Source organism: Protopterus annectens, chromosome 8.part0, assembly GCF_019279795.1.
Source record: "Protopterus annectens isolate FY-2018-M chromosome 8.part0, PAN1.0, whole genome shotgun sequence".
In the NCBI taxonomy this organism is placed as follows: Eukaryota; Metazoa; Chordata; order Ceratodontiformes; family Protopteridae; genus Protopterus; species Protopterus annectens.
In genome coordinates, this window is record NC_056741.1 from 1,909,539,252 (window position 1) to 1,909,566,223 (window position 26,972).

At 40.6% G+C, this 26,972-nt stretch overlaps 1 protein-coding gene across 1 annotated transcript in view; it reads right to left on the bottom strand.

Annotated features, from left to right (window-relative positions):
* Positions 1-26,972, bottom strand: part of LOC122808584 (protein NLRC5-like) — an 849,388-nt gene that overhangs the window by 434,451 nt on the left and 387,965 nt on the right. The window contains exon 7 of the mRNA XM_044079540.1: positions 24,512-24,595. Within this exon, the coding sequence (XP_043935475.1) occupies positions 24,512-24,595 (84 nt within the window). The remainder of the gene's footprint in view (positions 1-24,511; positions 24,596-26,972) is intronic.

Here is a 26,972-nt window from a genome sequence, read left to right on the forward strand (position 1 = left end):
GCAAAGTCCTTCTCTGACAAACCATATTGATGGCTCTATAACCAAGATCAAGTAATTGTTCCTTGATTTTACACACAGTCTGCCTTCTCATTCCTTCCCTGAGTAGCCACTTTCTGATGGAGTACATCTCAGATGTCTGAATGTTTATTAACTACATCATTATAGCAAAATATTTCAACTTGTTCTTCTCAAGAAGATATTTCTCCGAGAAACATTTGTTGATTAACTATGATCAAGTAACTGTTGCTTGCTTTGACACATAGTTTGCCTACCCATATTCCCATCCTCAAAACAAACTTTTTCTGACCATACACTCCTCAGATGTTTGCAAATAATTGCTATCTAGCCTCCTTCTATTACAATTAAAAATATGCCCTAGTCAGCTCCATTGACATACATGGATAAAACCTTAATTATGACCAAGGTGACCTAGGTTTCACTGGCAGCTGTGCCACCTGTAGAAGCTGGGGGGATGAATGACAGGGCTTTGCACCTGGATGCTTGCCTTTGGAGGAGGGATAGGTTGATGTTCTAACAAAAGGCAGGACATTCTTATACTCCTAGTGGAGAACCAATGTGTAAAAATTGACAAGGCTAGGTAAGTGGCAGGACTTGGGTTTCACTGCCCCTTTATAGAAAAAGGGGGGATTGCAAGAAGACTATTTCTAAATGCACATAGTGAGCTGTCTACAGAATCAATAATTCCAGCATTTAGTGTGTAATGTTTCCTATAACTCATCAAAAGTCTTCTCCTGTGAGCAGTTGTTGTAACTATCAGCTTCACTATTGGGCCCTATCTTGTGACCCCCAGTTCATGGGGCTAATACGAAGTAAAGGTATATAAACCGTGGCACTGAAAACGAATTTACAGAAATCTCATTGCCATAGAAGTTAACCCAACAAAGCAATGTCTAATTCCCAAAAAACACCCAAAAAACAAAATAAATAATCCCAGGTATTTAGCTGGTGACCTGCCTGTGTTTGTTTAAACAGTTCCTGCAATGAAAACAGCCTCTAAAGACTGGAGTGTCAGCTACCTATAATACTGTATAGTGAAACTGCTACAAATCACCAGGTAAGCACCGATATCGGCTTCTATGAACAGCCTATGTCAAAGCTTCTCTAACATGGTAACAAACAATAACAAGACCTATTACTGCTTGAGTAGAGGGAAATGAGGTGACATGTTATTACGCTGCACGACCATTCATTTACTGGTTGGGCTTTCACTCATTATTTTCAAGCTTTGGGATAATTATTTAATTAGCCCATTAATGACTTTGGTGGTATCATCTATTAATTTATTTTATTTTATTCTAAACTTTATTTAGAAAAAATCTGTGTGCCTCATTACAGACAATTAACATTCTCTAAACAAGTGCAGCTCACTTTAAGGTCATTAACTTACAGCAGTTATAAATAGAGGGATACAATCCAAATCAATGATCATATTTTGCAGGTCTCCAGTAATGCATCCGTGTTTTCCAATTTATGCTATTAAAGAGCTTCCGTAACAATATAGCAGTTAAGACACATTATTATTCTAGCACCTCTCCAGTTATAAGCCCCAAGCTAAAAGAAAAGCAACAAGTAAATCAAGAATTACTGTAAAACAACACATAATGTCACAAGGCTCTTATTCATCACAACAGCTTTCCTATGACTTAATTGCCTCAAGATGAGGTTCCCCAAGTCTTAACAACCTCTCTCAATACAGCCATTTGGAGTACCTTAGCATTCCCATTTTCCCTTATTGCATTGCTGTTTCCATGTTTTTTTTAACTGGATGGTGCAGTGGTGCAGAGTTAATGTTGTTGCCTCACAGCAAGAGGTTCTCCGATTCAATTCCAGGCTGGGGTGCCTTCTGTGCGGCGTCTGCATGTTCACCCTGCATTCATATGGGTTTCCTCCGGGTGCTCTGGTTTCCTCCCAAATTACAAAGCCGTGCATCTGGAGCATTTCTCCCTAGGCCTCTGCTGAAAACTGGCTCTTTCCTGGTAAACAAATGTAAAATAAATAAATAATTTCTGACATTATATATCACCTATTTAATCACAGGGTATTCCTGATGTATTCCACCTTCTGATAATTATGTTAGTAACACAAAAGTCATTAATCCTGTAGTACTAATACATGTCTGGTCATTTTTAATTCTGGGCCTCTAATCCTTACTTTGGTCAATGTTGTGGTGCTCCCTGTTAAATCTCTTAATATGCTTTGAAAGTTTTTTTTTTTAATTAATCAAATGAGGACTCTTCCAGAATTTATGTATCTGTGTCCCCCTTTCCCCATGGCACAACCCCAACATTTAGCTGACATATAATAATATTCTTTACAGTTTACTCGATGTATAAAAATATCTGTGCAAATATTCCCATTCAAAACTCCTAAACTTTGTGATTTTGTTGTAATTTTGGGGGCCAAGCATATGTCCTTCCATTGCTCCACAGTGATCTGCCCCGCTATACTCCAGTCACACATCAGTTCCTCAGCATGTCCTTTATGACTGCCAGTCAATATTTTATATGCCCTGGTAAAGTAAAAGTCGACATCATAGCTAACCTAGTCTCTACTAATAGATTCACTAGTTCTGGTCCCCCTTCCATCTCTTTGAGGTTACTCTCCATCTAACAAAGTTCTGTTATTAGACCCAAGTGAGAGAGATACACTCTAATGGGCAAGCAATTCTGTATTTACTTCTTCCCAGCATTTAACAACTTCTCCTGTTGTGACTTGCATGAATTATAGCTTTCAAACCAGGTATTCTACATTTATATGCTGCAGAAACCCCTTGACTCACCCCGTCTTACTTTCCATCATCCCGATAGGCATTAATCATTCCAACCAGCTAAGCATACGTTCTTTCTTTAACACTTTCTATAGTGCAGTACATGCACACATGACTTTCAGCTACCACTTTGTTTTTTTTTTGAGGCCAGAACTCTAACCCTTTTCCCTCCCAATGTTGCCCATATTGTCATTGCTCTGTTTTCCATTTGGGCCTTTTATTTTTTTATTTTAAAAAAGATAGACCAAACAGATTTGTATCACTAAATAATATGTCTTCAGGTCTGGAAGACCAATTCCCCCTTGATTTGCTGGCAGCACTAACTTTTCCCCTGTTTTCAGCACACAGCTACCTCCACCCATTCTCTTTTATCCAAGACTAGGAAAGGTTGGGAACTGTGAGTAACTAGCTTTTCAAAAAAAGGAAAGAGAATTACATTATTTCAATTATTTCAATTCTGTTTAAATATTTGAGTTGCACTTATAGTGACCTGTGTGTTGATACTGCTTTGTATTTTCCTGCTCTGTTCCAGCTGTTTGCATTTTTTAGTTTGCTCTGAGACCTTAATCTTGCTAAAATTAGCAGTTGTGGGAAGACTGTGTTTCTGCAATATTCTGCACTTCTATTTCCAGAAGAAGAATTACTGTAAAAGCTATCTGTTCGTAATTTAAATCATTGCTGGGCCAGAGTGTTGTAGTTTAATTCACAGTTGTGTCAGAACTGTGTACTACTGCTAGATTTGTGCCTTAGTACTTACTGCACTTTTTCCATAAACAGTGTTACTGGTAAATTTCTGCAGAGTTTGGTGCCTTAAACTACAGTAGTGCAATAGAATTTTCTCTGCTCCTGTTTTGCTTCAGTGCTTTTATATTCTGGATATTTTTTACCTGCTTAAAATGCATTCTGTGTCTGCCACATCCCCCACTAACACATTAAACTAAAGTTTTTGAAAGAGTTTCAACATTACCTTTATTTGACTGGATGCCTCTCTAGTTAACCTGTTATTTCTAACACAGAGCTACCCCACTAAGTGTCTTGTATGCAACATCTGGGGGGTGTGGCACACTGAGTAACTTTTCATCAAAAAGAAAAGATAATTATTTAAATTGTTTCAATTCTTCTTAAGTATTTAAGTTGCATTGATAGTTACCTGTGTGGTGATACTTCCTTGTACTTTTCTGCTCTGTTCCATGTCTTAGTCAAAAAAGTTATCCATTTGCATTTTTTTTGTTTGTTCTGGGACCTTAGTCTTGTATTTTAATTAAGAGTTGTGGGAAGATTGTGTTTCTGCATTATTCTGCACTTTTATTTCCACAAGTAGAATTACTTTTAGAGGCCATCAGTTTAAACCCTGCTGGGCCATAGTCTTGTAGTTTAATTCACATTTGTAACAGGACTGTTACTACTACCAGATGTGTGCCTTAGTCATTTATTACTGTATTTCTCCATAAACAGTAAAGTAAATCTAGAAATGCTAATTCCTAAGGAAAAGGAGAACAATAATAAAAAAAGTATTTCCAATCTGACCCTGTAAGAAAAACTATTTACAATCCACCCATTCATTCACAATTAAAAAACCTGGAAGATGTTTTGGAAAAAGAAATAAGACAATTACAAAGGAAAACCGGGTATATGACAAATCTTAGTAATAAAGAAAAATAAATACTGGATGAATTGAAGTCTAATTGTAATATTAGAATCATGAATCCAGATAAGGGTGGGTGAATATTTATTATGGACGTCATACAATACAAGGGTAGAATGGATCAAATACTTAGAGATGAAACTAAATATACTTGTGTTTCAAGAAATGAGGTAAATTTGGCCTACAACAAAATTGATATGGAATTAAGTGACATGGTCAAAGAAGATATGTTAGATCACAAAATGTATGGTTATTTGAAGGTGGAGAAACCAAAAATTCCTATTATTTTCGGAATTCCCAAGATACATAAAAATTCAGAGGACCCCCCCCCCCCCTTTGAGACCAACAGTATCCGCTGATGGATCCAAAAAGTTACCTTTAGCGAAATATGTTGACATAAAAACAAAACATATTTGGGTCAACAAAGAAGTCATTCTTAAAGATTCCTGGGATTTATTAGAAGAAATCACCCCAGACCTATATTCTGAAAATTTATTATTCGTCACCATAGACGTAGTAGATCTTTTTTTCTCCATACCTTACGAGGAAGGAATGAAAATGTTTGAAGACACCATTTTCCAAGACAAGGCCTTAAGACATCAAGACAAAGTAGTTATTACAGGATTCATGGATATGGTATTAAAAAACAATTTTTTGGTGTTTAACAGAGAATTTTTCCAACAAATTTAGGGGGTAGCTATGGGGGCAGCTTACGCCCCCACTTTTGCGAATATACTTCTGGCTAATTGGGAGGAAACATATCTGTTAAATTCTGAATTCAAGTCATGTTGGACCTTATATTGGAGATTTTTAGATGACATTGTCATCTTTTGGACAGAAAGTATCAAAAAACTCGAAGATTTTATTGAATATATAAGTAATACTACAGGCTTTCTTACATTTACCTATCAAACTTCCCATGAAGCCTTAAAATACTTGGATGTAGAAATTTATAAAATAAATAATACATTAGAAACTAGGATTCATAGGAAGAATACTTTTTGTATTTCATTCCTTCACTACAAAAGTGCACATCCTGCACATTGTAAAAGAAATATTGTGAAAGGACAATTTGTTAGGGGATCCAGAATGACTAGTACGGACAATGATTTTATTAATGAATGTAATATCCTGGAGAAAATGTTTTTGGAAAGGGGGTATCCTAAAGAATTTGTTGAAAAGATCAGGTTTGAGGTAGAAAGAGGAAGAATGGACAAATTCAAACCTATTAAGGGGATTATGAATAACAAAGAAAAAAATGAAATGGAAACTAAAGAAATAACCAATAACAATAAGTATCAAAAAGCATTAGTGTTAGAATACAATGCAATTAACTATAACGCTAAAAAGATTTTCCAGAAAGAATGGGATAGATTCAGTTCACTCACAGATTTGGAAAATATATCTAGTATAGCTTCTAAAGTTGTATATAAAAATTCCAACAGTATTAAAGATACTGGAAAGTAAAAAAGGAAAAGAAGGTAGAAAAAAACTTCTTGGAGGATTAGGAAGAAAATTAGGCACCTACAAATGTGGAAGGTGCAATCAGTGTGAATACATCATAAATTGTGGTGAAGTTTTCTTAAAAAGCAGGGAAAGGTGGATAAGAAGTAATGGACATTATAACTGTGAATCTAAGGGATTGGTATATCTCGTTATATGTAAACAATGTAACTCCTTTTATGTAGGAAAAATGGAAAGAACTTTAAAGAGGAGAATTTATGAGCATATTTACGATATATCTAAAGGAAAAGAAACCAACGCACCTTTTAAGCATTCGAAAGTGTGCATAGGTTACAAATTTTCCTTTTTGGTTTTGGAACAAATTAAAAAAGATATCAGGGGTGGCCCTTGGGAAGAGCAAATAGAATACAAAGAACTGTGGTGGCAGATCACTCTGGAAGTGGGTAAAATACCAGGTTTAAACGAGTATATTTCTATTCTGCCACTGCTAAAGTTAAGGGCAGCCAAATTGTGAAAAAATAAAAACAAAACTTAAGGATGTAATAATTATTTATGACACAAGGTGGCACTGTTTGCTCATTGATTTCAGAGTTTTAATGTCAAATGGAAACTACTTTATTGTTCCTTTCTTACATATTTTTTATATATTTTTTAAATGATTTTTATAACTTTTATAAATCCATTGAGTTATATGTTTTTATAACACAAGGAGTATTTATTTTCAGTAGTTTTATTTATTTAAAATTATTTATATAAAAACAAAGGAGTGTCTTTTAGGGATGATGTAATAATTAATAATTGATGAGCCCATATAAAATGTTCATCTGTCTATTTGAAATACAATGGATGAATTTTATTGGTTGTATATTAAATTAATAGTATAAAGGTAATTAGAAAAGGAGCTGTGACATCTGATGAAGTCCAGTTAATGGGGACGAAAACGCGAGTTGAAACATAAAGCATTTATGGTTTTAACCTTATTTATTACCTGCTGTGGATTCAAAAAACTTTGGATATATTTTGGCAAGTTCGCTCATTCACTCTTCTAGCTGTTGCACTCTGGAGATTTTTTCTTGGTTTTTTTGGGTGCTTTACACTACTGTTTTTTTCCATAAACAGTGTTACTGATAAATTTCTGAACAGTCTGGTGCCTAAAACTGTAGTAGAATTTCAATAGTGAGAGAAATGTATCTGCTCTAGTTTGTGTTTCAGTGTTTTATTTTCTGCTTATCATTTATGTGCTTAAAGTTGCATACTGTGTCTGATCCGCCCTTCACTAACACATTAAGATAAAGTTTCTGAAATAGCTCCAGCGTTTCCTTTATTTGATTGGATGCCTCTTTAGCTAGCCTGCTTATTCCTTGAAAATGTTTCCCAACTCTCCACCCTTTTAGCTGTGGTGATTTTATAAGGCTGTGTCTCTGGTCTCTATCCCTTATGGTAATCTGATTTCCAAAATCTCACCCTTCCTTTCATTGCTATTGTCTGTTGTATAAGCTATTTATGTACTCTTCTCACCCATTGTTTTCCATAAATCCATGATACTGAGTGTCCTCCCCTTTTTTACTACATATTGCTTCCTGCTCATTTTCCTGGAGCTCAGCAAAGCTTGTTCCAAGACTGCATCCAGAAGCGTTTTATTTGTACCCAGCGCCATCCAGGCACAGTTAGGTACCTTCGATTGTTAAATCACTCAAGTTATTTTGAGTGAGCGTTGCTGCTTCCTGCTTTTATGTGTGCATTTCACCGATTTTTTTTTTTTTTATAAAAGAATTGTCGTTCATCTCACTGTTACTGTTTTTAACTTCTCCAAGTCTTTTGGGTTTCTAATACCATGACAGGAATGGACCCCATTCCTAAGTCAAAGTACAATTAAAGTTCATTAAATTAGTATTGTTTCAATTTTTGATATTTGCCAAAAGTGCTCTTCTCAGCACCCACATTATGCCCAGTAATAACTCCTTGCGCAATTCATATGGAGTTACATGTGCTGTGATAACATATCCAAGTATGACTGTAATTTTTTTTTATGACTCATTGCTCCTACTACTATTGGAACTGTTGGGTATCCTTCTTCCATCTAGCAACAGTTTCTGCTGCAAATCCTGGTATTTTATGACCTTTTGTCTCTCTGTACGTAAGACACTGTTGTCAGTGGGTGTAACAATTTCAATGATCAATAATATACTTTTTTCTTCTTTTCATGTGGATGATCCCATGTGATATGAACTTCATAATTTTCCGTAATACATTATGGCTCATGTTTCCAACATTTTCCAGCTACTTCCACCACTTGTAGCTCACTAGAGACAAAAACCCCTACCCCTCCCCATGTCCCAAGAAGTTCACAATGCATACTGGACCTACTGGAGACATTTACCATTCAACTGAACACCTTCTCATGGAAGACTTTAATGGCCTCATTTCTAAAGGAACAGAGATTCCTGGACTTTGTAAATACAAACACCCTTGAGCAGACAGTGTATATGCCCACCAGAGGCTCCAACATACTGGACCTCATGCTCACAAATATGGAAAAATGCTGCACCCCCACCCCCCATGTCTCATCTTCCCTGGTAAAGTCCCAGCATAAAGGTGTCTCCTTTGAAATAAAAATCAACTCTGTAAAAACATTAAAATCACATGAAAACTGGTAACAGTTAAGAAATATTCTAAAGCAAATTACCTTTTATTAAGTGATTGTCAAAATTCAATGCCCCTCCAAACCCAGCAAGCACAGCAACCTGTGCTGAATTGCTCCCAAAAGTTCTATATAGCCATGTCAACGGCTGTATAGAGGCTGCTGTACCTATCAGAAGTAGGCCCAGGACTTGCCAGAGAAACAAACTGTCCTGATGGCATCTCAAATTAAACAGGATATACAGCAAAAGGAAAAAAAATTATGGCAAAAATCAGGAATGGTAATCGCTATAAAAATAAAAACTCGCTCATTAAACTTAATAGACAACTAAGAGGGCTAATTAGGACAAGCAAAGCCAACTTTCAAGTTAAGATCCCAGGTGAAAGATAACCATAAGGCCTTATAAAGCTATGTCAGAAACCTCAAAGGAAGCACACAGCAATGTGCTGAACTAGTGATTAATGGCACCACATTCACCAAGCCTGGTGATTTAGCAAACCTGTTAGTGGACAAATTCAGTTCTAGCTTTACCCCCACCCATAACCACCCTCCAAAAATACACTGAAACATAACCTCTTCAGCTATAACTAAGGAGCATGTACTGGCTGCAATCATTAAACCAAGAATATGGCCTCAATGGGCACTGATAACATACGAGGATGCCTCCTAAATAGCATAAAATATGACTTATCAGGATCCCTGGAGTCATTATTTAACTATAGTCTTAAAACAGGCTTTGTGCCATGTGAATGGGGGCCTGAGATGGTCATCCCCCTTCATACGGGATGACATTCAACAGATCCTTGAAACTACAGACCCATCTGGGACACTCCTCCCAGTTTAGTGTCATTACCTCAATCTACCTAATACAGGGAGAACATCTGAAAAGACCAACCCACTTAGTTCTTAACCTTGAGTTATCTTCTGCTCCTCCTTATTCCCTTTCCACTTTACAAAAAAAAATTTAGGCTTGTTTCCTGCCTTTCCTGTAAGTAGTCTAGTCCAGATACAGATTTGCTGTATCCAGGACTGTTTGTAAGCTTCTGAGCCCCGCCGCCTAGCTAGGATTAAACTATTCCCGCCTCCATAAAGTCTGCTCTTCAAATTTTCCCTTATAACTAGCCAGTTTTTTAGTTTTAGCACTCAAACCTGTTTATTTGAGCTCAGCACTTGTTCAGAACTCGTAAGCACTAAATAAGCTACAAATTACTACAGCACTCAACTTTCTTCACTTGTCTCGAGGAAAACAGGTTTTAGTACTTAATAAAAAAAGCACCTATCCAGGCATGTCTAAGGGTCAGCTCCCACTGTTTTCTCCTGTCTACCTGATGAATCTGGGCATCTTGGGGCAATGCAGCAATTTCCTCATGTACACTGACAACCCTCTCCTCCTACCACCCAACACTACAACCTGTGAGAGATGCACTTATATAGCCAAACTGGAAGCAAAGCTCTCTTCACCCAAGACTGGATGAGATAGTCAATAGGAGAGGGTAAACACTTGCACCACACCACACTCATCACATAGTCCCTCAAAATCTACACCACCAAAACACACACATAGAAACCTAAAACACACACCTACATTCGCTGAGGGTCTCAATAAAAATCTGCCCAAGCAAAAGTAGAAATGCAAGCAACCTCCACCCCCCAACACAAACCAAATGACACGTAGCCCACAAACTCATTGTGCCACTCAACCACAGCCCATAAGGCATAACAACGTACCCAACACTCTAGTCATAGGTGACTCTATAGTCAGGCACACTGATGTTCCACTCACCAGGCTAAACAAGGAGAAAGTTACTGTCAGCTGCCTGTCGGGTGCCAGGATCCGCCACATAATGCACGCACTTAGGTCACTCCACAACAAGTACAAATATGAATCTGTCATTGTCCATGTTGGTGTGAATGACCTGAGATGTGCCTCCCTGGACTACATGAAAAGAGACACGAAGGAGATGTCCGATCTTGTAGCCCAGGCAGGTATGACCCTAGCACTGAGTAACATCCTGCCATCACCCAGAATGATACCACAGTACAAGGACAAAATGACTGACTTCAACAACTGGCTAAGCTACTGGTGTCATTCTAAGGGGATCCAGTATCTGTCTGCCTGGGATGACATGATCGACAGACCATGATGCATCTCTCACCCTTGGGATTCCGGATACTGGCTAAGGCTCTTGCCACCCCATATAGTGCCTTTTTAGGCAAGGTTCAAATGGCAAACTCATCGTTGTAACAGGTACAAGCAAGCAAAATCTGAGGGTAATGCTACTCAGTGTTAGAAGTCTAAACCTCAAAATGCACTAACTTGAGGCAAGCCTTAAAATGGAGAACAGCAACATCTGTGCAGTGATAGAGACCTGGTTCGAGGCTCCAGAGAGCACCCCTACATTACCAGGCTATAATTCATACCACACCTTTCAGCCACCTAACCTGGACTGAAACACTAAAGGCAGAGGCATGTCCATATTCATTAAGGATATCCACACCTCCAGGCTAGTTGCTCAGCATAATGCATCTGAGATTATCCAAGTGCAACTAACTCTGGGCAAGACCGCAATCCAAATTTTAGCTTGCTACAGATTCCCCACCATGCCCCAGGACTCCCACTCCTCATTTCATGATACAGTGGAAAATATTAGGGTACAACTAACTCCCTAATAATGGGTGATTTCAACTACCCCACCATTAACTGGGAAAACTACTCATTTACCAGCTCTTTTGCTCAACGTTTTCTGGAATTCATAAATTCCAATGCCTTGGATCAACCTATCCACACCCCCCACCAGGGGCAGCAATATCCTAGATCTGGTCATTACCAACATGGGCAATCGGTGTTCCACACCAGAGGTCAATTCCTTGTTGTCAGATCTGATCACAAGCTAATCACCCTAGACATCCACATCCTGCCCCCACCCCCATTAGGGAAACCACTGTAAAACAAATGTCTCCAAAGCCAACTTCACGCTTCTTAAGACAGAAGTGACAAACTTCACGACAGCCATGCAGACGGACAATAGAGGTATGACTGCTGAATCCTACAAATATGCACTTTATAAGCATTTACACAAGTGCATGGATCGTGCAATCCCTAACAGAACCAAGATGCTATCCTCCAAAAAAAGGAAGCCAATCTGGTGGTCCCCTGCCATAAACAAGCTCTAACAGAAGAAAGAAACTGTTGCAAAAGAGAGTAAAATCCCATGAATGGAGAAACCCCCTGGTCAGCCTCAGTAATAAGCTGAGATCCCCCAAAGCTAGTTACGAAAACAAAATCACCACTGATTCTAAAGGCAACCACAAAGCATTCTATAGCTATGTCAAGAATCTCAATGGCAACACTCAGATCTGTTCTGAGTTACAGCACAATGGCACTAAATATACAGAACCAACTGATATTGCTAACATCCTGGCAGATAGGTTCAGTGCTAAATTTACCCCCTCTCACCCCCTAAAGGGCCCATCTCTTTACCAGAAGAATGCAAAGTTCCTGTAATTACGGCTACACAGTTAGAAACCTCACTCTCCAAAGCCAAGAACACAGCATCCATGGGACCTGAAAATACCCCAGGCTGCGTTCTACATGAACTACAGAACAAATTGGCACCCTACCTAAGTACCATGTTCAGTCATAGCCTCTCCTCTGGCTTTGTGCCCACTGAATGGCGCACAGCAACAGTTATCCCATTCCACAAAGGGAGAGCCACCAAGGACCCTGGGAACTATCGCCCCATTAGCCTGATGAGCCTGGTCTGTAAGGCTATGGAACGTATCACCATGGAACTTATAAACAATGATACTGGTAATCTCCAGACTCTGGCCACCACCCAATTTGGGTTTGTAAAAGGCAGATCATATCTCCTAAACCTGACAGACTTCTTTGAAGTGGTCACCAAAGCTGTAGATGAGGGTAAGGTGGTTCACACAGCCTATCTAGATCTCACCAAGTCTTTAGACACCATCCCCAACTCTAGAATTATAGACAAACTCACTAAATCAGGTATAAATCCTTATGTCACAAGATAGGTTGACAGAACCATCACTGTGAAAGTAGCAGACTCCAAATCCGACTTCAGACCAGTGACAAGTGGAGCACCACAGGGTTCAGTCCTGGGTCCTCTCCTGTTTGGTATCTACTTCTCAAAAGTACAGGCTGACACAGAAGGTCTTTGGCTAATGAAGTTCGCAGATGACTGCAAACTAGGAGCCATAATCTAAACTCTTAATGATGTAGATGTCCTACAAAAGGGCCTCATTGAGACAGATGCCTGGTGTCAAAGCCATGGCCTCAAGCTCAATATATTGTCATCCCTTTTGGTAAAAACTCTGTACCCATGAACTACCACATAGGCAGTAGTCTACTTAACACCAAAAGTGTGATAAGAGACCTTGGGACACAAGTGGGCAGTAGTCTTACCTTTGATAATCACATTGCCACAGTAGTCAAGAAATCCTTCTATGTGGCACACCTCATCACAAATGGTTTCTCATCCAGGAAAAAAGAGGTCATTGTTCCCCTCTACTCGTCACTCATTAGACCCATTATAGAGTACAACACCCCTTTTGATATGTACCTCACAAGACATCTACAACAACTATAAAGGCCACAGAAATACCTCACAAAGAGGATTACCGGTCTCAAACAGATGCCCTACGCAGACCGTTTCAAAAAACTCCAGCTTTACTCCGTCACATATCACCTGCTCAGAGGCAATCTCTGCCTAACATACAAAGCTATGTCAACCCCAGAGCTGTTGGACATGCTCCACTTAAAGAAATCCCAATCCCTCCGAGCTGCATGTTCTAGGGACCTAGACCTTGTCACCGCAATAAAGAGAACATGCTGGAGGGATAGATTCCTGTCCCAGAGACTTCCCATACTCTGGAACAAACTACCTATCTATATCACACAAAGCTCATTAGCACTCTTCAAGAAAAATATTGATGATTGGATGGGAGATAGGAAATTCACCCCCGGGGATCACTTCTGTGGCTCTGCTCGACAGGGGCACAGGGAAATAATTTTCTTGGGTGGCAAAAGCCAGGGTACCTTTTTGGCTAGGCTTATATAGGCCCTAGGGCCAATAGCCTAGTACCTACCTATGAACCTTTGAACCTATTAGTCTGACTAGTCTTATTCCCAAAGCCATGGAAAGAATTATCATGGAAATTATCAACAAGGACATAGGACACCTCCAGACATTGCGTCTATCTCAGTTATGCTTTGTCAAAGGAAGGTCATGTTTACTGAATATGGTGGACTTCTTTGAAAAAGTCACTATGATAATGGATGAGGGGGAAAAGGTGCATACTGCCTATCTAGATCTCACTAAAGCATTTCATACAAAGACATGCGTCTGGAGCATTTCTACCCAGGCCTCTGCTGAAAATTGGCTCGTTACAAGTTGGGCTTTCCCAGTAAATAAATGTTAAATAAATAAATACCCCATTTGGGCACTGTCAACAAATTTACGGAACTAGGTATAAACCCCTTTCTAACATATGCTGGATAGCTAGCTGGCTCACTTATAGGAACCTGGAGGTTAGAATTAGTGAGGCCACATCTACAAAGAGGCCAGACACTAGTGGAGTCCCCCAGGCTCTGTGCTAGACCCACAACTCTTTGACATCTACTTCTCAGATGTCAAAGCCAAAGTCAAAGCCTCAGGCTAACCAAGTTCACAGATGATTGCAAACTGGAAGACCAGCATGTGTCCAAAGTAGTAAAAAAATCCTTCTATGTTGCTCAGCTTATAAGCACTGAATGGCATCTAGGTCCAGACAGGACACCATACCACTGTACGTTGCCTTCATCAGACCCATCATAGAGCATAATACCCCTTCAGTATGTACCTGACATGCAGCAACTTGAACATTCACAAAGGTTCCTTACAAAAAGAACACAGGGAATATACACAATGTCCTACACTGTTCATTTCAAAGCCCTGTCTCTTTACTCAGCATCATACAGACTACTGAGAGGTCATATTTGCCTTTGCATGCAAGGCTTACCTGGACCCTGTTTTTATAAACCTTTTGCACATCCACAAAAGAAACAGCATCAGAACTACTAGATTAGACCTAAATTTTGTTTTCAACATAAACAGGACATGTTGGAGAAACAGATATGCATCTCAAAGAATTATCATTCTCTAGAACAGGCTCCCCATTCATGTGAAGCAGTGTTCCTCCCTATCCCTATTTAAGTACAACTTGGACCAATGGATGGGTAATCAGAAATTAACCCTTGGTCTGGCTCCTATTTATCTGATGGACAGAGGCAGTCAGTAAATCACCTCCTAAATCAATACATTTTTGAGTCTCATTTGGGATGTACAGCTAGGTTTATAGGGGCCTAGTGGTCGGTAGCCTAGTATACACCTATGAACTATGAACAAGTGCACTCTTGCCCTCTTACTCTCCCAAAAGAAATCTGTTATTTCTTTCCTTATCCTATCCAACATTTTGTCAAATGGGGATTCAAAGAATGCCTGTCCCACACATAATAATGGTGAAACAACAAACATCTTAACTGCTTATATTTTACTTTCCTTAACCATTCTTTTCTTATTCATAAATAGCATGTTTTGCCTAATTTTCTGAATAATTTGCAGCTCTACATATGCCCATGTTTCCTTGGTGGCTTATAATATGGATGATAGTTTTAATGATATGAACATAAAAAATATATCAGAAAACTAAGTTACTTTGGCACCAACAATTCTAGCCAGTGACTCTGGTGCCAAGATATTTCTGCACCCAATATGAATAGTTAATGCTGTAAATATCTGAAGGTAGAACTAGTGGTGGTAAGATATAATAGAAAGGGCAACTGAATATTAAGTAAAGACAGGGCTTTCATAATAATTAGCTTAAGGTAGGGGTCTAGTCAGACCAAACAATATGGGGATGAGAGTACTTTTTAAAGTTAAATTAACTCAAGATAATGACAGCCAGATAGCTAATGAATTTAAGAATACATCAGGAGCAGGATTGCTGAGACAGAGTAACCTAAATATATTCAAATAGCAGTCTGTTTTGGTATTACTCTCAATAAAGCCCTGAAGTGGTGTCCTTGCTACATTAAATAAGGAAATTACTTTCCAACTTTCTAGCTCTCCTACAACTCTCCTACAACTCTCAAGCAATTAATCACCCATAGGCCTCACACAAAAAACACAGCATTTGCCTAGTGTTTTAATCTAGGACATGCAAGCCTCCTAAAACTATTTAAATGCAATAACACTGCAATAAAACAAGAAGAAAACAATATAGCTGTACAAACCACTAAGTAAAGAATACAAAAGGAACAAGATGGGTGAGATTAAGAAAAATCACATATACTTGTACAGACAGCAGCCTGTTCTAGCAGCTCTGTCAAGAAAATCTTTAAGGAGTTTTATTTATTACCTTAAATACTCTAGGCAACTAACATGAAGTACATTAGTCTGAGAATAGCCTCATTAAGTTCACTTATTTGGAAAACAGCCACTTCAAGAAGTAATTTGTCAAAAAGTAATGATATTAAACACTAGTTGTTAGCAAATATAATTTAAATCAGAAATAACTTTGTTGTCATTCAACCAATACACAAGTGTACAGATGAATGGAATTGCATTCCTTCAAGCTCAAAACATAAAAAAGAAACATAAAAACAAAAACTCCTAAACAACAACAGTAAGCGGGAAAACCGTAGGCACAGAAGCTTCAATCACCACATCTCTCACTCCAGCAACATTCAAATCCCAGTCCGGACCCTCTGATACCACTGAAGACACAGTGTTCTACAATACATCCCCCATAACCATCCCAACCTTAACCCTAGGTCTAACCTAACCACAGCACGGACCCCAACATCAATGTAACTTTAATGCCACTGACCACTACATGTATCATATAAAGGCATTCAAACAAATGATCATTAATTTATTATGACATTCTAACAAACCAAATCTGAATAAAGCAAATTTGATCAAATGGTCTTAATAAAATACTAATCATTTAAGTATCTGCCAAAGTCTGATGTGTTGAAACTCATCTGGTTGAGGCTAAAAGAATGAATGGCTAACCCATGGATGCTGCATCTGATGAAGTCTTTAGAATACTGAAGAAAATGCTTTTTACTACAGTGTATGCATTAATGTGTGTTACTGTGTGTTTTTGGCTTTATTAAAACATAGGACCTTTCTAGTGATGGCTGTTCCTTTCCCGGGGACTTCAGCTTGGTTATTTGGTTTTATTTGGTACCTGGAGCCTCACTGCTTTGGATTAACCCACTGACTACTTTTACACAAGAGAACTCTGGCTACCAATCTCCTTTGACCACTTATTTAGGATCATAGGATCATAGCAAGTTACTAGGCTATTGGGTCTGAGACCCTTACAAGCCTAGCCAAGAATTTAGCCCATGTTCCAACAAGTCTGCTCCCTATGCCACTCTCCAGCAGGGACACCGGTGGAATCCCAGGGGTGTATTTTCTGTTCCCCATCCAGATATCTAGGTTGCACTTAAAAAGGGTTAATGAGGTACTCTGCTTGACAAGGAGAGGGAGTCTATTCCACAAAATGGGGGAGTCTTTGGGACACAAATCTGTCCTGCCAACAAGTCCTATTGATGTCACAGACCAGGTTGAGGTCACACATGTGGGTTACTTGAGTGGAGGTTGACTTGCAGCCGTCCCATCAAGGCGGAGTATGAGATTGCTTTGTATGCCTGACAAATGTCACCTCGGAGAAGTCTCTAGAAGACTGAGTAGAGGGACAGGGCCTTTAGCCTATCTGTGTTCATAGGTTCATAGGTTCATACTAGGCTATCTGCCCTAGGGCATTTATAAGCCTAGCCAGAGTGTGTATGGCTTTCGCCACCCATTTTAAATTAATTTTGCTATGCAGTTTTTCGAGGTTAGTATACTGTGCCTCTGTCTAACAGTGACACAGAAGTGATACCCGGGGTAAACCTATGATCTCCCATCCACTCATCAAGATTCCTCTTGAAGAGAGTCAATGAGGGACTCTGCCTAACCTGGACTGGGATTTTATTCCAGAGTGAAGGGAGCCTCTGGGTTATGAATCTGTCCCTCCAGCATGTCCTATTTATTTTAGTGCTGAGGTTCAAGTCCCTCGAGCGCGTAGCTCGATGGGATTTGGATTTTCTGAGGTGCAGCATGTTCATTAATTCCGGGTTGGACATGGCTTTATACGTCAGGCACAGATCGCCTTTGAGCAGGCGGTATGCCACTGAGTAGAGCTGGAGTTTCTTTAACCGGGCAGCATACGGCATCTGTTTGAGCCCCTTGATCCTCTTGGTGAGGTACTTTTGGGGTCTTTCCAGTTGCTGCAGGTGTCTGGTAAGGTACATCCCAAAAGGGGCATTGTACTCAATTATGGGCCTGATGAGGGATGAGTAAAGAGGCACGATGACCTCCCCTGATCTAGATGTGAATCCCTTCATGATTAGGTGGGCTATATAAAATGTTTTTCTAACCACTTTGGCCACGTGGTTGTCAAATGAGAGATTGCTATCAAGTTGGGTCCCCAGGTCCCTAATTACTTCTTCTGTACTTAATGGAATACCACCTATGTGGTAATTTGTGGGCACTTTGTTTTTGCCAAAGGGGATGACTATACACTTTTTGGCGTTTAGCTTGAGGCCATGGCTCTGGCACCAGTTGTCTGTTTCTATGAGGCCCTTTTGGAGGATGCTTGTGTCGGATGGAGAGTCTATTATGGTGCCCAGTTTGCAGTCATCTGCGAACTTGGTCAGCCACAGTCCTTCCATGTTGGCCTGTACCTCCAAGAAATATATACCGAACAAGAGAGGTCCCAGGACTGAGACTTGTGGGACGCCACTTGTAACTGGTTTGGAGTCTGACATGGCTCCAGCTATTCTAACCATGTGGGTTCTGTCCTTGAGCCAATTTGCAACCCATCTAGTGACATAGGGGTTTATATTTAAGCTGGTGAGCTTATCTATAATGCCAGAGTGGGGGTATTGTATCGAAGGCTTTTGCGAGGTCCAGGTAGGCTGTGTGGACCACCTTCCCCTTGTCAATGGCCTTGGTGACTGTTTCAAAGAAATCGACCAGGTTTAAGAGGCAGGATCTGCCCTTAACAAAGCCGAACTGGGTAGGATCCAGTATCTGTAGGCCCCCAATATCTTTATTTATAAGGTCCATGATGATCCTTTCCATAGCTTTGCAGACCAAGCTAGTGAGACTTATGGGGCGATAGTTTCCAGGATCCGTTGAGGCACCACCTTTGTGGAGAGGGACCACTGTTGCTGTACGCCACTCTTTGGGTGCATATCCTGTAGTAAGGCTGAGAGTGAACAGTAGTTTTAGGTTTGGGTTTAGCTCTTCTTGGAGTTCATGTAGGATGCAGCCCGGGACACGGTCTGGTCGCATTGATGCTGTGTTTCTTGCTTTGGAGAGGGCAGCTCTTACCTGAGCATCTGAGATGTCAGGGGGGCAGCACTCTGCTGGGATAGATATTAGCCCTTTTGGTGGGGAGGGGGGGAGAAGTTTGCGCTGAACCTATCAGCTAGGATGTTGGCAATGTCTGTGGGTTCAGTGTATTTTTTGTCATTTTGGACTAATTCTGAGCATATCTGGGAATTCCCACCCAGGTTCCTAACATAACTAAAGAAAGCCTTGTGATTATCCTTAGTGTCCTGTGCAATTTTTCTCTCGAAGCTGGCCTTAGACGATTTTATGAGTGCCCGTAGTTTTTTGCTAATACTGATCAGAGATGCCTTCCCTTTTTGGGATTTTGCTCTATCATGTAGTAGCTTCCTCCTTCTATTGTATAGTTTGTTTATGGCTGGGGTCCACCAGACAGGACGTCTTCCTTTGGAGGATTGGGTCTTGGTTTTATTTGGGATTGCATGATCCATGCATTCCCAAATAAAGGTGTTCATAGAATGCGTTTATAAAGGATTTTGTGGTCTGGGCCGTATTATCCACAGGCCCACGGGCTTTGAAGGATTCCACCTCGGTTTTGAGGAGTGTGAAATTTGCTTTAGAGAAGTTTTTCACTGTGGTTTTCTGGGCATGGGGTGGGGTCGGGATGTGAATATCCAGTGAGATTAGTTTATGGTCTGATCTTACCAGTGAGGGATACACTTCTGGTCTGGAGCATAGAGTCCCCATGTTGGTGATGATCAGGTCCAGTATGTTTTCCCCTCTTGTGGGAGTGGTAACAAGTTGTTCCATAGCATTTGAGTTTATAAATTCTAGGAACCTTTGGGCTAGGGTGTTGGAGCTAGAGTAATGCTCCCTGTCTATGGTTGGGTAGTTGACGTCACCCAATATAATGGTGTTTGGAGAGACCTTCATATTTTCCAGTGTTCTCAGGAAGGCCGACTGGGGTTCCTGGGTTTGGGAGGGTGGTCTGTAGCAGGCTATAAACTGGAAGGCAGTTTTACCCACTGTTAGTTGCACATGGATAGTCTCTGATGCTTCGTGCTGTGCCACCAACCTGGAGGTGTGGGTATCTTTGACAAATATTGATACTCCCCCTCCTTTTGTGGTTCGGTCCAAGTTTTGGGGCCGAAAAGCATGGTATGAGGTATAACCTGGTAGTGCTGGGGTGCCTGAACCAGATTTCTGTTACTGCACAGATATCGATGTTCTCCATGCTAAGGAGAGTTTCGAGTGCGTGCATCTTGAGGTTTAGACTTCTGGCGTTGAGTAGCATTACTCTTAGTTTCTTATCCCTTGTGATACCTATGGAGGTGGGTTTGTCTTTTGAGCCTTGCCTAAAAAAGGCACTATGGGGGTAGCAAGAGCCTTTGCCAATATCCGAAAGCCCAGGGGTGACAGGTGCAAGCCGTCCCTAGCGAAGCATTGTGGCTTGTCGAGCATGTCATCCCAGGCTGACAGGCATTGGATCCCCTTTGAATGACACCAATACTTAAGCCAATTGTTGAAATTGATAATCTTGTCTTCATACTGTGGCATCCTTCTTGGTGAGGGTAAGATGCTACTCAAGGTCAGGGTCATACCGGCCTGGGCTACATGCTCAGAGAGCTCCTCTATGTCTCTTTTCATGTAGTCCAGGGAGGTATGTCTCAGGTCATTCACACCAGCATGGACAATGACTGAGTTATATTTGTACTTGCCTTGGAGTGACCTGAGTGCTTGTGTTATGTGGCGGATCCTAGCATCCGACAGGCAGCTCACCGTGACCTTCTCCTTGTTCAGCCTGATGAGCAGGACGTCAGTGTGCCTGATGATAGAGTCACCTATTACAAGTGTATCAGGTGTGTTGTTTAGCCTTAAGGGCTGTGACTGTTCGGCACACTGGCTTTGTGAGCTATGTGTTGCACGTGTTTTGTTTTGGGGTAGCGGTTGCTTGGGTGTCTGCTTTGGAGGTCTCTGCTGCTTAGGCAGATTTTTATTTAGAGTCTCCAAGTATGTTTTTGTGTGTTTATGTGTTTGGTTTGCTGTTGTGGTAGGTCTATGTGAGACTGGAATTGTAGTGAGTGTGGTTTCCTTCTCCTCCTGACTGGTTACGCCTGTACTGAGTTGAGAGAGCTTAGCCTCCAGTTTGGCTATATGGTTGCATCTCTCACATGTGTTGGAATTTGTTGGGAGGAGGGGAGGGTTGTCTGTGTACATGAGGCAGTTGTAACATTGCCTCAAGATTCCCAGATTCACCAGCTGGACTGGAGAGGAGATTGACAACTGACCTTTGGACATGCTAGAATAGTATTGGGAATTTCTTTATAATTGAAAAAAATGGCCAATGGGGAGCAAGGTACTCCAGGGGGAGTTTGTGAGGGTGTAGTGCTTTTAATTTTTTAGGTAGATGTTTGAGGCCCTGGATTCTCCTGGTGAAGAACCTCTGTGGTCTCTCCAGCTGTTGCATGTGCTTTGTGAGGTGCATGCCGAATGGGGCACTATACTCAATAATGGGTCTTATAAGGGAAGAATACAGGGATGTTATGACCACATTGTTCCTGAATGAGATACCCTTACTAATGAGGTGGGCCATGTAGAAAGCTTTCCATACAATGGAGGCAATATGGTGGTCAAAAGTGTGCTTGCTATCAACCTGGGTGGCCAAGTCCCTCACTGATTGTGTGCTTAGGACCTTATTATTAATGTGATAATTTGTGGGGGTGTCACTCTCCCCAAAGGGGATGATGATGCATTTTTTGACATTCAGTTTGAGACCATGTTTCTGGCACCAGTCATTTGTTTGGATGAGACCCTATTGGAGGATGTCCACGTCACTAGGGGTATTAATGACAGCACCCAGCTTGCAGTCATCTGCAAACTTGGTAGCCATAGCCCACTGGTTTTGGCCTGCACCTCAGAAAAGTATATCCCAAACAATAGAGGCCCCAAGATCAATCCCTGGGATACACCGCTCATTACGGGTCTACTGTCTGAAGGTGGCCTCCCCTGTTTTAACTAGGTGGTTCTATCAGTGAGCCAGTTTGCTACCCATCAGGTAACATATGCATTGATACCTAGTTGAGATAGTTTATCTATTATACCTGAGTGGGGAATAATATTGAAGGCTTTGGCCAGGCCAAGGTAGGCAGTGTACACCGTCTTCCCCTCCTCCATGGCTTTGGTGACTGTCTCAAAGAAGTCAACCAAATTTAACAAGCATGACCTCCCCTTGATGAAACTAAACTGTGTGGGATAGGGTGTCTGGAAGTTGCCAATGTCCTTGTTAATGAGGTCCATGATAATCTGCTCCATGGCCTTGCAGATCAGGCTAGTTAGGTTGATGGGTGTATAATTTCCTGGATTGGTGGACGCTCCACCTTTGTGCAAAGGAATGACAATGGCTGTCCTCCACTCAGCTGGTATGAAGCCCGTACTCAGGCTTTGGTTGAATAGAGTGCCTAATGGTGCTGCAAGTTAATGCCTGAGTTCATGTAGGATGCAGCCTGGGATGTTATCAGGTCCCATGGAGGCTGTATTTTTTGGCTTTGAGAGGGCAGTGATGACTTGCTCCCAGCGGACAGAGTGGTGAAGTTTTCCTGAACCTGTCTGCCAGCAGGTTGGCTATATCTACAGAATTTGTCTATGCGGTGTCCTTGACAACCAGTTCTGAGGAGATGTGGGTGCTTCCTTTGAGATTGCGGACATATGTGAAGAAGGCCTTATGACTGTCTTTAGTAGATGTTGCCAGTCTGGACTCAATTTGCTTTGGAGGGTTTCACTAGTGCTCTTATTTCCTTGTTCAGGCTACGGAGAAATTGCTTCCAATTAGGCAACTGCTCCTTCTTGGTCCTGGACAGCAATTTTTTTTCCTTTTATTACAGAATTTAATTATTGCAGATGTCCACCAGACAGGTTTACTCTTCCTTGAGGAGGACGATTTAATTCTGTCAGGTATTCCTGATTCCATGCAATGATATAAGTGCTTGTATAGTACTTTGGTGTAGGCTTGGACATATGTGTCAGTTGTTATGGAGGGGGAGGGGGCTGTGAAGCTGTTTATACCTTCCCTCAGCAGTTGTAATCAGCTTTGGAAAAGTTTTTTGTTGAGGTGGGGAGGTCAGGGGAAATGGTGACTTTGAAAGTGACCGCTTTGTGGTCAGATCTTACCAGGGATGATGACGTTGTAGGGATGCTGCAGTGGTTACTCACGTTGGTTAATAACAAATCCAAGATATTGAACCTCTTGTGGGGGTGTCGACCAACTGGTCCAATGCATTTGCATTGACAAAATCAAGAAATCTCTGGACATTTGTGTTTTGGCATGAGTATTTCTTCCAATCTATTTTTGGATAGTTAAATTTGTCCAGGATCAGAGTAAAGGGTTGAATCTTAATAGATATGAAGAGGTCCAGATAGGTGGCGTGGGCATCTTGAGTCAAAGTTGGAGGCCTATAGCTAGCTATGAGTTTGAATAGGGGTCTTGTCAATTGTTAACTAAGCCTGCAGTGTCTCCTATGTGGCATACTCTTTGACCAGCCTGGAGGTGTGCATGTCTTTTATATTATTGCAACAACTTATTTATTATGTATGAATTTATTAATTTATTTATGTAAATTGCTGGGATGTTGTATCCTCTCAAAAAGGGACAAATACCCTAGTATTTTAGGACAAAACTTTTTTTCTAACTTTCCACTAAATACTACAAGAAACCATAATACTTTATTTTGAAACACATCAATATGAGTAAACTATGTAACAAATAACAGTATACATCAGTGATTCTATATTGGTACTAAAGTAAAAACAAGCCTTTTGTACTGGTTGAGGGTATGGTCAGTTCTGCAAATACAAAGATTAAAAATACCCTGCTCTGGTCTTCTGAAAAGAAATCAACCCTACACCACCATGCGATTTTATACACTACCAGACTAGTATAACTTGCTCCAAGGTCAATAAACCTTCTCGAAAATAGTCTTGATGAATTACTAATTTTGTCTTCTAGGGTCCACTGAATGGGTTTTGATGAGCCATGTGTAAAATACAGACAGACAGACACACATGCATGCACCTGCAATTGTGAGCTAGTCATTAACCAGATAGCTCCTGGGCGGAGTCTGTAAAACTTCCATGGAGATCAGGAGTTGCTCTACTCTGGTTGATAAATACAATATCAACCACACTCACTCACTCACTCACTCACTCACTCACTCACTCACTCACTCACTCACTCACTCACTCACTCACTCACTCACTCACTCACTGACTCACTCACTCACTCACTCACTCACTCACTCACTCACTCACTCACTCACTCACTCACTCACTCACTCCATCTTAGGGCATGTTCATGGTACAAAATGCATTTTTTCCACATTGCTTATTCAACAGTTGCAAGGCTCTTCTGATCAACACAAGCAGACAGCTCATTTATGCAGTTTGGATTGCTTACAACAGAATGCAACATTGATTTGAAAGACTGAAAAAAAACTGGTCATTTCAGCTTGTGACATTTGCAATATTTTTTCACATTGTTTAAAAATAACATTTTATGAATATATAATTACTTTATTTCTTCAAGTTCAAGGCATGATGCAAATCCTTCAGCCAGTTTGCAAAGTCCAACTTTTGTGATACTAGCTCCGGTGAATCTACAATGTAAACAGAAAAATGAGCAATGCAAACAAACTGGAATTTAAAAGTAACACAACTCTCTTTAATGAAATTGCACATGGTGGCAACACCCACTAAAAAGTACAGTTGCACTTACCATAACAGTAGATATTCAAATTCCTCACTGCTGCAGTAGCTTTTGGATAACTGGGTTGTATCCTGCCTTGGGACCCCCTCCCATACTTACATTCTAACTGCTGACTGGCTAGCCCCTTGTATAGAAATCAGCAGTCAGAGTGTAGACAACTTTAGAAATTTTTTGCTCACACAAAAAGAGAAAGCTTACTTATCCTGAAATGTCCCAAAAGTATAAACATATAACTTTTCAACCCAGCAACTAACTATATACAGTAGAAGGGGGTGGAGTGTGAATGAGGCTACTGAAACAGTGAGGAATTTGAACATCTACTGTTACTGTAAATGTAACTAGCTGTACTGCAACTTACACAGCTGTACTGCAACTTACACAGCTGTACTATGTTCAGCATCCTCACTGCTGCAGTAGCCTTTGGTTATTTGAGTTGATTCTCAAAGCTTCTACAACCCAGGAGGATAAAGAATGAGGGTACAGAAGACCAAAGAGAATGGTCCTAGCAAAGCCGGTCCTGGACCTGGAAAAGGAATCTAGTATGTAATGTTTTGTAAAAGCATGTAGAGAGGACCATGTAGTTGCCTCTAGAATGCTTCTAGAGTCCATCCATTTCCAATATGCTATCAAAGAAAACAAGGCTCTGTTAGAATGCTCTTTAATCCTGCCTGGAAATGTTTTGCCATGGTGAGAATAACAAGAAAAGATATAGTAAGGAGCAACCATCTGAAATTATCTGTATGGATGCTAGTTGTTCTTTTTCGATTTCATACTAGGAATCCCACAGCTATATAGCTTTCCTAAAGGACCGACAATAAATGACCTGAGTTGTAAAAGCATGGGCAGAGTATACCGAATCTATTCTCCCTGTCATTCAAATACTGAAATAAATGAGGTCGATAGAAGGCTAGATTCAAGGTATACTCTAAAAATAGTAAGGGCATATATGGAGAATTTGTTTTCTGCAGGTGACCATATATGCATGGAAAAGCAAAAGGGTTAACTCATTATCAATGCTTGCAACATGGATAGTCTCTTGCAGATATTAAAGCAATAAACCAGTTAGACTAAGAAACAAAAAATAAATAAATAAATAAATAAATAAATAAATAAAAATAACCAAAAACAACCAGAAAGAGCTGGTTCAAAAATAGACACAAAACTTTCCCAGGAAAAAGTAAAGATCCTAATTAAGTGTCAACTGAATAAGAAGTGACCTTACATATCAACAGAAAAAAAACTCTTTGTAGAACAGCTTGAGCTAAATCTGAAAAGAAGAGGAGAATCATGCTGAAATGGCTGATAAATACCTACTGTTAAAGGAGTAAACAGGCCATAGGATAGTAACTCAAACAATGCTTGAGAACCACAGGTATTAACCCTAGCAAGGGCTCTGTATATAGGTGAGACACCAACTAGAACATCTTGTCCACTCTTAACATATAATTTCCTGGTAGCACAAATTCTTGCCTCCTTTAGTACCTGACGAACATCCTCGTGAAAGAAATCCATAAAAGGTTCTTATCTGGCCTTTTGGGAATGGGGTCTGTGACATCCATATTCTTCCAAACCCGGTGGGAAATGAGGTCCATCATCTCATCATCAGTGGCGGGGGGGGGGGGGTATGCTACCTGGGACATAGCTGAGACAGCTCTGAAAGCCTTGAAAAAAACTGACTCCTCCTGGGACGGAAAGTCAGAAGTACAACCATCTTTCTGTCTCAGTTTGAAAATTTCACAGAAAAAGATGTCCTGAAGAGGTGATCTGGGGACCACTCCTGTTCATTGAAGTCAGTGTCTTCCATTAAAGATTCCTGCTGGGAATCCAAGTGCCTCCTTTTAAACATATCTTTCCAAGGGGGCTCCCCAGTGGGATGGTTTGTGCAGGACTCAGACGCATGCGGAGAGTTCTGAAGGAGGATTGTCTCCAGGCTTGATCAGGCAGGCCATCCTGATGGGACAGGATTGAACACTCAGCACCCAAAGCAGACAGTTGTGGGGAGGGGGGGGGGCAAGGTGGCAAGGATGTCTTGTCCACAGAGGTGGAAAAAACTCTCTCCAATAATTCGAAGGAAGAAGTCATGGGGGACCCAAGAACCAACCTGACAGGAGCCAGGGTCAACATCTTAATTTTGGTACTTTCACAAACCAGTTGTAAAAGGAAAGATCTATAACTAGTTTCCAGAAAAACATGCTCTTTGAAACCAGAAACATTTTTGAGTAGAAGCTTTCCACCCTTGGGTCTAAAGACACTATTAGTAAGACACC